This window comes from Macrosteles quadrilineatus, unplaced genomic scaffold, assembly GCF_028750875.1.
Source record: "Macrosteles quadrilineatus isolate MER2022 unplaced genomic scaffold, UCM_ALF_1.0 Scaffold_5__1_contigs__length_97177068, whole genome shotgun sequence".
NCBI lineage: Eukaryota > Metazoa > Arthropoda > Insecta > Hemiptera > Cicadellidae > Macrosteles > Macrosteles quadrilineatus.
Window position 1 is genome coordinate 88,934,178 of NW_026542598.1, and position 12,633 is coordinate 88,946,810.

At 35.6% G+C, this 12,633-nt stretch overlaps 1 protein-coding gene across 2 annotated transcripts; it reads right to left on the reverse strand.

Annotated features, from left to right (window-relative positions):
* Positions 1 to 1,412: 1,412 nt before the first annotated feature.
* Positions 1,413 to 10,807, reverse strand: LOC128994133 (ribosome biogenesis protein SPATA5). 2 transcript variants are annotated; one of them, XM_054418427.1, is made up of 11 exons: positions 10,706 to 10,807; positions 9,938 to 10,125; positions 9,387 to 9,575; positions 8,226 to 8,699; positions 7,431 to 7,540; positions 6,978 to 7,243; positions 6,158 to 6,428; positions 5,352 to 5,561; positions 3,392 to 3,652; positions 2,209 to 2,373; positions 1,413 to 1,578 (listed from the first exon to the last, which is right to left on the reverse strand). In XM_054418427.1, exons 2-11 carry the CDS (start codon positions 10,122 to 10,124, stop codon positions 1,423 to 1,425), a joined length of 2,289 nt encoding a protein of 762 aa, XP_054274402.1. In that variant the 5' UTR covers position 10,125; positions 10,706 to 10,807; the 3' UTR covers positions 1,413 to 1,422. The 2 variants fall into 2 exon arrangements, with proteins under 2 accessions (XP_054274402.1, XP_054274403.1); XM_054418428.1 differs by lacking the exons at positions 9,938 to 10,125; positions 10,706 to 10,807 and having other exon boundaries at positions 9,383 to 9,500.
* Positions 10,808 to 12,633: the final 1,826 nt, after the last annotated feature.

The window sequence follows — 12,633 nt, forward strand, 5'->3', positions numbered from 1 at the left end:
AACTCCCTTGGATAAGGATAAATAGGTTTAAAATATACACCCAACCCGCCATGTGAAACTTCCCTATCCTAAGCGTGATGTAAACATTCATTCGGTGAAGTTAAGTTTCAAAAATTCACTCGGTGAAGTAATGAAACCCATTCAAATAACATTGAGTGCTCAACTTAATAAAATATACCTCTATGGAACCAACGACGTTCAACGCTAGCAATCAGCTGTGTGCTGGAATGTTATTGTTATGCTTTAAAGTATTTTCCTAACCTAGCTTTTCTTTGTAAAAGAACGTTACTGTTAGAAGATGAGTAAAATGTATGATGAAAAATATTGTACATAACCCCCTGTATATTGTTCTGGTAAAATCTTTTACGTTACGCAAGAGCATGTTTACATCACTTAGGTGAATTATGTAGCATGCTTCCACTCGTTGCACAAAATTCACCTGCGTGGTGTAAAAACGTTGTTACTACACCTGTAACGTAAATAGCTATTATTTCATTTTAAATCACTAAAAAATGATATACAGTATTTCCTAAATCAAATAAATACTCTAACCTAACTCGGTCAAACACAACTAGCATTGAAAAGAGTTAGGGCATAGACAAAAATAATTAAATATAGACCGTCAGCCTTGCTGCGGTTAGCGTAGGTTCTGGCGCACACCGATTGGAGCGCCATGTAGTTACGTAGGTACACCGTAACTACATGGTGCTTCCAGCGGTGTGCGCCAAGACCTATGGTAACCACAGCACGGCTGACCTGACAGTCTATACTTAATTCTTTTTGTCTGTAGTTAGGGACAGCTATTAAACTTTATCCTGTATTTAATACTTAATATTCTTACCTGTGGTTAAAATTCACGTTTTTTTAAATTAAAATTGAAGACAAATTGTGTTGAGATGCAGACAAGCCTTGTGAGACTTGAACTGGGTGTCCACATTCTGGAGTCAGGGATAGTCATGGAAAAAAAAATTTGGTCATTGAAAGTCATGGAAATCCCCAATGATGGATGGATTTCAGGGGACCTTTCAATGCTCTAGTCGGACGTAACCCCGACTATTGTAGCATTTTTCAGAATTTTTCACAAATGTACGACAATTTCAATTTATATAGTTGTCTTAGTATATGGGTTTTGAGTTTGTATTAGTTCATTGTTGTACATTGTACTCCATTGTTATCTGTTAATACATATTTCAATATTTTCTGTGAAATAACTTGACTAGGCAGTATTATTCGTGTGTGTAATGGTTAATGGTCATGGAAAGTCAGGGAAATTAATGACAAAATTTCTGTTGACACCCTGTTGCAGCTTGTTTTTTTTTTTTGTAAAACTTAATCTTTGTACTTGAATAAATAATTAAAAATGAAGATCTGTGGTTAGGATTAGACTCAAGGGTTGAATAATGGTCTGGTAATCAGGCAGTATCATTTTTTATACGTTTCATACAATTGCAACAAAGAAGCCGGAGTGCGTGGTCGGAGTGTTTCTAATGCTTTTGTAAAATGCTTCTCCTTAACCTCAGAAACGCTGAAATCTTCTTGTAGAGCGTTCATAGCTGCTTCATGACAAACGGCTATCACCTGCAAAACAAATTCTATCAATGCAACAAGCAGGAATACAAAAATTTAAAATTGTACAGCAAGTTGAAGCTTTTTTTTTTTGCTCAATCACAGAGAAGCAAGTTACATATAAACTATATTGTGTTCTTAGTATGTTGTGTCGAGCAAGGAAGAACCCGAGCAATGAGCACTATGCGGAAAATTCCTCTACCACAGGGTCTTCCTCCACCGTGAGCACTGTGGTACATGGGGCGGTGTTGGGCTTTGCCCTAGACACCGCTTAAGTATACCATTGAATGTTTCCTCTGTTCGGTAGTGTGGTTTGTTCAAACAGCATTACAACTAATCTAATCAATGTATTTTTTATGTCCAGTTTATTTAAAACTTGATAATTTTAATAATTTTACAAAATTGTACCAAACAAGTATTGGTAACAAAATGTTATAAATGTTTGCCAAAATATTTCTCTTTACCCAACAGAAGCTTGGGTTCAGTTTTGGTTGCTAAACGAGTTTATTTTCCAATGCTTTTTGTTATTGATTAATGTTCATTAATATACATTAACCCTATTGAACATCAAGGGCCATCTAGAATGACCTAACCGAATCCAACCAGTCCTGATCTTTAGTCGATAATATCAAAATTACTGACCTCAGCTCCGGAATAACCCTCTGTTCTCAATGCCAAATCGTCAATGACAATGTCACTTGCAACGGGCATCTTTACAAGTTGAAGCTGAAGTATACAAATCCTTGTGGCCAAATCAGGTAGTGGCACATAGACGAGTCTGTCCAGTCGACCAGGTCTCAGCAACGCCTAAACCATCAATTACTTAACAACTGGGAGGAATAATATTGTCCAACTATGAAAAACTTATCCAAATATTGGGTACCTACTCATCTGAGAAAACAATACTGTGAAACAAGTCATGAATTTTGTCAAAGGTGAAACATTTTGATCCAGATGTGAGTTTGGTGGTTGAACCTTAAGAGACAATTCTGATTTATGATTTCTTAAGATTTCTTTCTGATCCTTAAAACCTAGTACCGAACCAAAATATATCTTGGCAGCTAAACTGTGATCATCCACTACGGCTGCGTAGACATTGTAAATATATTAGTGCAAACTTTGTAGACAGCCTTTGCAATCAGTAATCACTTAAATATCCAGATGGATATATCCAACATGAAAAAATGCTTACATGTGAAAGAAAAAGTGAAATATAAATTTTTCAAATGTTGTGTTGACATCTATATTTTAAAATATTCAATTACATTTTTAATAGATAGCTTATTAAGATTTGGGAAGATTCACTTTTTTAAATTGGTCTGTGGTTGGTTTTATAATCCTACCTAGTTATAGTATGACGCCCTTTCTTTTCATTCTGTGTATCGTAACTTGATCTGGAATTAGAAACACATCTGATCACGTGAATTATATTCTATCGATTCCGCCAAAAGTAGGTGGAAACCAAGCATGCGAATAAACCCACAAATAATCGTGCATTTCATTTTCAAGTTCAAGTAAAGACTGAGGACCCATAGAAAACTTGACTATTAGGCCTACTGATTGCAATATTTAGATTATCTAAAAAGAGATAGTTATTGAAATAATATCTTGACTCTTGAACCTTCTCTCAAAAGATGCTAATAGGACAAAATATCAGTGTTATCTTTTTGGTTAATTTATTGTATAAGCCCCTGGACCCCTTCTCAGGTAAGCTAGCTAAACTATTCATATTTCTTTTTCAAAAAATTACGGATTAAAATTATATCTACCATCAATAATTTGCTTTGTTAGATCATACATGCACTGTATTCTACAGTCGACTAACCTTGTCTATTCTGTCAGGCCGATTGGTCGCAGCAACTATGTTGACGTTGCCCAGAGGTTCCACACCGTCCATCTCCGTTAACAGCTGAGCCAAAACTCTCTCTTGAACGTTGCTTCCTTCCTTAGCACCACTCCTCTCACCTCCCAACGCGTCTAGTTCGTCCAGGAAGATTATCGACGGAGCGACGGCTCTCGCTTTCTTAAACAGAGCCTGCACTGCTTTTTCTGACTCACCGACCCATTTGCTGAACAATTCTGAACCCTGAAGAGACAAACATTAAGCATTGATATGTTGGTTGTCGTAGGATTACGTGATGCTGACAAAAACAAATATTTTTAAGGAAAACTATAAAGTGGATTGTTTTATTTCTTTTCTCCTCAATCTATTCTCTGAAGAAGTCCGATGATAGGATGAAATATCACGGTTGTTTTGTGATTTTTTGGTTTTTTTAGCACCTGGCATATAATTTAAAAAAATACCTTAATTCCTATATTTCTAAGTGTTAAACCAAACTATTATTATAATTATTATAATGAGGTTATTAGTGAAGGGAATTACCCAATATACAGTAGGTCCTCTGAGCCTGAGGGATCGTCTTTTTGTCACTAGATGAAGAAAACTAAGCTTAAGTAAGTTTCAGAACCACTAGATCACGACATTATATCATGTTAAAAGACTTTGAAAGAATTGAACCAGATTGGTACAGTTCACAAGAGACCTACTAACATGAAGTAATGACATCAAAAAGCTTTTCTTTAACTCTGTCTAGTAGTAAAGATTTCAAACAGAATTCAGAACAGTGTTGGCTGGTCATAATAACAAAATATAATTAAAACTACACTTGGCAGGAATTGTAACAAGGCTATAATTTACATTTTACAAAGCTTGCACAAATTAAGCATTGGAATCTATAATATTAAAAGGAAACAGTGTTTTTTTATTTCACGATTCTGAATCAACCACTCGACGGATTTTCATGATTTTTGTGTTGAAAGAAAGATAATTTTGAAAACTAGGGAATGTCGAAGCCATAATTTTAGTTTAGGGTCCCAGTTTTTTAGAAATTAAGTTTTAATTTTTAAAAAGTCTAGCAGCCGACGCTAAGATTCTAAACTAGCTTTTGGCATAAAATAATTTGCTTAACATAACAGCTGTAAACATTCGGTTTTTGTGTCACAAATTCAGCATTTGGATAAAAATGTAAAGACATACTTAGGGTTGACTTATTTATACTATGTGTAATGCTAATCATTGATACGTTCAATTTTTCTGTAAGAGGATGACAGATTAATTAAATATACATAGTAAAATACTAGGATGTTCAAATTATTTTTTAAAGCAATCTTTGTAATCTTCGATTTGTTTAAACTAACAGCTGGTTAAATCTATATATAAATAAAATTTGAGTTTTTGTCTGTACATTGCTCAGAATCATAAATTTGTAGGTTATTTTTACGTTTTATTCATTAAAGAAGCCGAAACAAGTCTCATCTAAATTTCTGTCTGTCTGTCTTTCTGTAACACTCAAGATGGCATTTTACGCAATCTTCTCCAGGAAAACGAGAGTACCTATCAAGATCCAAGTCATTTTAATGTATTCACTGGATTGGCGAGAGTGTATTTAGCCATTAAAATATGCCCTCACTACCTAGTATGTATTTAAAATGTTAATAATGGAAACAGAGGCACTTTAGTAAATGGGTGCAGGCCCTGGGGCACAAGAGGTTTTAGGTTTGTTGGGGGCGCAAGGGAGAGGAAAATTCTTCTATAAGGTAAATTTTTACATCGGAAAGAGGCTTAATTATCCCTCAGGCCCATAGCCTGTCTTTGTGTAAACCACAGGCCTGCATAGAAATAGAGTAAATTTTCCTCAGTTAAAAACTTACATAACTGTCCAGGTCCCAGGAAAACATCTTGAATTGTACGCATGAATTTCTGGCGAAACAGAAGACTATTTTACCTTAATCGAGAGGAAATTCAGTTTACTCTCGGTCGCCAACGCCTTGGCGATCATGGTTTTGGAACAGCCGGGAGGACCGTACATAAGAACACCCCTCGGTGGACTAATGCCTAGTCTGACGAATGACTCTGGATATCGCAACGGCCATTCTATTGTCTGCTGCAGCTTTAACTTCAACTCATCCATACCTCCAATATCTGTCCACTTCACCTGTTGATAAATCAATGTGGTTGTAATCAATAGTTTTGAAACTATATATTATTTTGTTTTGCTTGATATCAAGCAAAGTACATTCTTGAACAACATTGTAAGCAAGATTTTATTATTATCATGTTCAATAACAGCTGAGTGGTTAAGAGAGCTCGTGTGATAATCCAAAGGTTTCTCATCTGATTCTGAGAAAATTTTTGTCACATTGGTTGTATTTTATCTAAAACCTAACTGAAATATAAGTGTGAAATGAAGGAAGATGACTTGTGCAGTTTTGTTCAGTCTAAACTGGTCTTAGCCAATAACAAACTTTCCTGCACATAAAGCTTTACTCATTTTTTTCATCATCTTTGCATTTAACTACCTAGAAACAGTGCAATAACGGGCGTATTTGTGTCAATAAATCTTTCCTATCTAGGTAGGGACACAGATTGACAAAACTGTTGGTTGTAATCAGCTCTACTAAGAATTTCAATGTTCACTTATGTAGGTAAAGATGTTAAATTAAAAAAAAATTCAACACTGGCACCTCTCTCGCTGAAGATTTTTCTAATTACAACCTTTAACTTAAATTTACACATATCAACGCAACTTACATTAGGAACCATAACTTGAACTTCTCGCATTGCGCTTGGTTTGATCTGAGCCAAAGCCCAGTACAGGTGACTGGTTTCAACCCCCTGGGTGTGTGCCTGCATAACCGCCTTGGTTACAAGACACTGCAGGTCCGCGGCTACGTAACCATGAGCTGCCTGCGCCACTCGTCTGATGTCTGCCTCGTCTATAGACCATCTCGCCAGCAGAACATTCAATATGTCGATGCGATCGGCGACAGAAGGAATGCTGATTTCAATTTCACAATCCAACCTTTAACAGAATTAATTGAAAATATACATGGAGTTTTGGTACTTTGGTAATGCTAGAATTAGCATTACTAATATATAGTAAGTACTAGGTAGCGGAAATCACTAATCTATAACCTCTCTTATTACAGGTTGATGAATTAGAGTGTTGAATGGTTATTGACGTGTCAGCAGTAGCAGTCTACGAACTGCTCGCCACTGCGTTCAAAAGGATACATCAATTTATAACCAGCTCCGGAAAACCTGAACGACCGACAATAATAGTCCAGATTTTCAAGAGCTTGTCATAATTATGTGTATGTAGCTAGAGACTACATCAGTGGTGTGATTTTAGTAAAATTTATTTACGTTGTTCCTAATATTTCAGAGAGTTTTTTTCCTTTACAAGATTAGTTTTGTTATGAACCAATAGGATAGCCTACTAAATATCTTTTGTAGTGGGGTATGATTTCTTTTGTTGGGACAAGTGAGGATTAAATTAGGCCTACTTATACTTGCTAATCGAACTAATTCCTTTGTAATTGATATAGGAAAGATAGTTACATGGTGATACCTGCCTGGCCGGCGCAGTGAAGGGTCAATAAGGTTCAACTGAGACGTTGTTGCCAACACGACAGTTCTGTGGTCCTTCAACGAGTCTATCAGAGTTAGCAGATACGATGTTACTCTCCGTTCTTGTTCTGTTCCACCACGTTTTGAGCAAAGAGTGTCAACGTTGTCAAGAACAATGATGCTCGGACATTTACTTTTCGCTTCTTCAAAAAGCTTCCTCAGCCTGAGTTCTGTCTCGCCAAAAAACTTGCTGAATAGTTCTCCACTCTAGAACAGGTAGATATCAAATTGATTATTGAGACATTCAACAAGAAGTAGCTTAGGTAGATATATATCCTTCGTCTCCCATATATATTAACTAAGTTATTCGTAAGAAAAAAATAGTGTTTTTTCCACTGTACAAATAATGCAAAACTAATATAGTACTAAAAATGCGTATCCATTTTAGACTCACATTAACTTGAACGACGTGGGCATTCACTTCATTGATCACTGCTTCGGTGATGTACGTTTTACCGACACCGTTTGGGCCGTAGAGTAAAATTCCTTTTGTTGATGAAAAATCTGGAATAACAAAATGTTAAGAAGTGAAACATTTTTTAAATCACATACCGTAATATGCTGCTGAAGAAGCAAGCTATCATTTAATTCAGACAGTTTGAAAATAAATCATACATTCTTGAAATGGTAACAGGCCCTGTGGTATTTAAAAACCTCATACAACAGTTGGATATTTAATTTACGACTCTAACATTATACAACTATCTCTTAGCAGGCGCAATTGAAATATTGAAATATAATACAATTCAAAAATACACCACCACAGTAGGTACATGGCTGATATTTAGTTAGGGGGTGTATTTGTCATTGGTGGTGTCCCCATCTCAGTTGACAATGATAATGATAATTGCCACTGTCCCAGATCGGCCAAAGATTCTATGCGCACGAACAGATCTGGTTGGGTCTTGGCGAGGGGGTTGGTGGGGGTAGGCTACTTGTGTGTAAACATTTGTGTCTTGCTACTTACTCACCTCTACCCCCCCTGGGGCACTGGCAATAACCGTTACTCGTATGTTTTAGTTCAGCTAGTAGCGACCCGTACGCACGCACAGAATTTTTGGTTTAACTGTACTTGTAGCATGACAGCACTGAAGTGAATAACACAGGCTACTAAAATAAACTAAATTTTATACACTAGAGTAACTTACAATTAAGCTGAGAAGGATAAGTACAGTATACAATTACTTACAATTATTGGAGCTAGTTGGCTTCAATGCATGAGAAATTGTATCAATCAGTTCTTTAGTAACTTCTTGATAACCCCCAATATCACTTAAGCGAATTTCTTTTGTTTGATTCTTGCTTGTATCAGACTTATTTAATATTTCCCACTCCGTTCTGTCCACTATTAGAAAATAATTTTCCATTGAATCGTCCTTAATATCAAGTTTTTCTAACTGGGTGGACAAGTCTTCACTATCAGAACCCATGTTATGAGATAAAGCTAAAATTGTTAAATTGACAGTCTTCCCACAAAATGGTAACCACAGTTCAAAGCCAGGTTTTAATATCCGACCAGTATACATCTGTTTGCACAAAGGTATCAGAGAATCTTGATCAAGTTCTTCAATTGAGGTTAGTTGAATCTTGAGAGCTGGTAGTGGCGGTTTTGATAATTTAGTCACTTTTATCTTTTTATCTTCTGATCCCTTTTGGCTCATACCTTAAACAAAATGTTATTTTTAGAATGGTAAAACTTTGATATCTGACTGCCATAGATTTAACCTTCTTTTGCATTCTCGGCTAAGATCCTTGAGCAGCTAATAAAGTTTATGTTTGTTTTTAATTATAATGTGTTTAAAATTATGTTTTATTAATCATGCCTATTGCCAAGGATTTCCTGACTTTATAAAAAAGAATGGGAGATTCTTCATGCAGCCTAGGTAAACCCTAATCCACTTGACAATTCAAACAGCTTTATAATATAAGTTATACTGATTGCTCTGCCTGTGCTTTGCAATGGGAAGCATAAACCAGATTTTTTATTATTATTATTACCGGTATTATTATTATTGAAAACTGAACTAATATGTACCTATGTAAACAATTGGAAGTACAGCATTGCATAGCTACATAATTAAAAGGTTAACCCTAAAAGTAATTAGGCCTACCATCACATGCAATAGATAAAATACCTGGGTACTTTATAGACGCGGAAGCGAGGCGCATAAGCGGAACGCAGATTGGCTTGTATAATTCAATGGTACTAGGCCTATTCAAGACCTTTCATTAAAGAACCAATGTAGTTGATAGGAGTGTGGCTTTTCTTTTTCCTAAGCTCAATTATACTTATTCACTAGGCCTAAGTATATACTAGATATAAATTTCGTAAAATTTTAAACTTACCTACCTGATAATAGTAGAGGAATCGTGACGGAAGTCAAAGTTTTTTCTGAACTTGGCCACACAGTTCTGATGGTAGACTCGTTATCTTTTACCAAAAGAACTTGTTCTCCGATTTGAAAGTGGCAGAGCTGCATGGCCGACTGAGATAGAAATACAAAAAACTGTTTCTCATGTTCTCTCAACTTTGGACCATCTGAAAAAGCCAAATTTGTTTAACTTACGATGGTTACAGAAATGATAAAGAGACAGGCTAACTTTTTAATAGTTGGTAACCAAGTTGTTGGATATTTAATGACAATACAGCTAGGCCTCTTCAAAAAGCTGAAACCTCTTATTTGTAGGAATCCAATGCTCAGGTATAAATAGGTTAAAATTTTTACATCACGAGTAGGCCTACTCGAATAAATAAATCTAGAACGGCACTTCAAAATAGAAATAACTCAATATTCATTTAGGTCTAGCCTAACTTAACTTATATCTTATTCAAGAAAAGGGCAAGTAAAAATACATAAACATCCAATTAAGAAAAAGTAGAACCAAATTTACTTAGTTTACCATTAATATCGGATTGCTCCAGAAAGCTAAATAAAGTGTTATCCTTTATAAACGGATGTTCCCAATCATTGAAATTGGGAGGGCATGAACCACTGTGCTGCTGTAAATCCTTCTGGGAAAGAGTTACTCCACAAGAATCACAGGAACACCATTTGATTGTTAGCGATTTTCGTCCTGGAGGTGTCATCCTGAAACAAACATTGCATTTTGCAAAATCAAAGTTTCACTTGGCAATATTTTTTTGTAGATCTAGCAATTTTAACGCAAAGCGAACTCAGTCCTTCAGTCAAGTGGGAAGCAGCATGGACCCTCAGAACGAATCTTCTGTGCCAATACACTGGTAACCATAAGGCTAACAACAACCCATCCAATTTTTTTCCTAGGACGCTAGGCACGAGCCTGGGATTGTTTTTCACATTGCTTCAGGCTAAACCTAGGGGTTGCGGCATTATCACTTGGATAAAATCCATTGGTGACTTGGTGGGGATCGAACCCGGGACCTCAGTGACTGAAGTCCCGCGCTCTAGCCACTACGCCAGCTTGCTCTCCATACCCATACAATTAAAGTTGTAAAGTCTAAAATGTTTATATATATTTATTACTTAGAGTCTATGTTAACAAGTAAACAAATACTATGTTGTAAACTTGACATTAGGTTAGGCCTACTGTATTATGACAACACAAGCACGTCAACATCATTAGGCCTAGCCTAAGTTATATCATAATAATAACAATTTCAACATGTCTAAAGGGTTGAAGTTTCATTACCTTTTACAAATTAAGACGATTAGTTTTTAATCAATGAAACAAATTCAATACAGTACAAAAGATAGTAAATAAGTTTTAAAAATGTGTATAAACAAAAACAATAGAAATGGGGTTATGTTTCTATTTTCATTTTGTAAAATTGACAGACTATTTTTTTCTGTTCCTGTTCTAAGGTCTACTGCATTTTTACGTTGTCCCACTGGGCAATCTTCTTTTGCATGCAACCTTGTACATTAAATTTAATTGAGTTTTCCGCTTCTTTCTGTCAGAGTTGGTGCAAAGATTATATTCCATTATATTGATATTGACAAAAACACCTCTTTTTTATTAGAGGGGTATATTTGAAAAGCATGCTTAACTTTTTAGTGACCATATCAGTTTGGAGACGTTGCTGTACGCGTCTAAATCCGAAGTAAAAAGTCCTAATACTAGACGAGTTCTCTGAGCAGGGTTGTTAAACCAAGAACTGATTCTAACGCTAACGTCTGGGCCCGGGCTATATTAAACTTGATCTCCCAGATGAGACACCACCAAATAGTTTTAATTACGTAGTGATTTTTTTTCATTGATTTGTAGATGGGATTATTATAAACACATTTTGATGTCCGTGTTGATTCGGTGGCATTAGTAAACATTTAATAGCTATCTATCTATAAGGAAGTTATCCCACATCATCAGTCTAAGATGTTAGTGCTTCATTTTTCGTCACAACACGCAGTCAGCAGCCGGTTTCTAGTATCTTTGCATACCTAGAAGCCCACATATATTAAGGGATCTGTAAAATCAGATGGCGGTCGATAAATTAACCATTGAAATTAGTTTCTTCAATAGGTTCTCAGCTATGTTAAAACATAAACACTAGACCCGGGCGTTGTAGACAAGTACATTACACTTTTGAAGCAAATATTGTAAAAATAAAACCTCCAATAACGTTTTGAAATGTTACAAAACCGTTGAAAATTCAGTAGAAATGTCGTATAATCTGTGGTCAAACGGCACTTATACAGTGTTCTGCTTCACTTACCCTGTGCATTTGTTACTGGAAGTGAGGTGAAAGATTTTGTAAACCCTGCATCAGATAAGGTGTTAACGGTGCTCGTAAGAAATTCCGAACACGGGCTCGGCAAGGATCGCAGTGTCACGTACGCGGGCTATCCATCGATATAATATTATATATTATCAATAGTTCGATTTATATAGCACAAAATGTGTGTTGTACCATGGATTACACATACTCCCTTGATGGTTATTGTACGTCGATATCGTTTAAACTATCTCGTACACTAAAAAGACCCGGTATGCATCACAAACATAAACAAATTACGTTTTTGGCCTGAAAGTAAAAAAAATTTTAACATTGTTTAAATAGAAGTGTCTTAAACCCTATCTAAATGCTATTGGGCTAGGATTCGGGCCAAAAACGTATTTTTTATGTTTATGGTCCATACCGGCATTTTTCTAGTAGAAACTACCATGCTTGTGCCGTTTCGGGCCCTTTAACGTAATATATATATATATTTTCTTATGACGAAATACTATGCTATATATAGCATAGTATTTCGTCATAAGAAAATATAATTATTCACGTTGTGGACATATTTTGTTTATTAATTTAAAATAATTGTAATCGTTCTTTTCACTTTTACGTTGACAGGTTACACTATACTGCGAGATGTTAAACTCTGTGATGATTGGTGTTAGAGTTAGGTTGGTTATATCCACTTTTCTGAACCAATAAACTGGAACACGTTTTACAGTAAATTGACACAATTATCAATTATTTAAGATGGGTTCCATAAGAGCACGGCACAAAATAGTACTTCATATTTCAAAAAGATGGGTTGGTGTATCATTTGAAGCGCTATTATAAAGATAAGCATTCGACATCAAGTGAAAATGTAAACGTTTACATAAATTAAAACTGACAA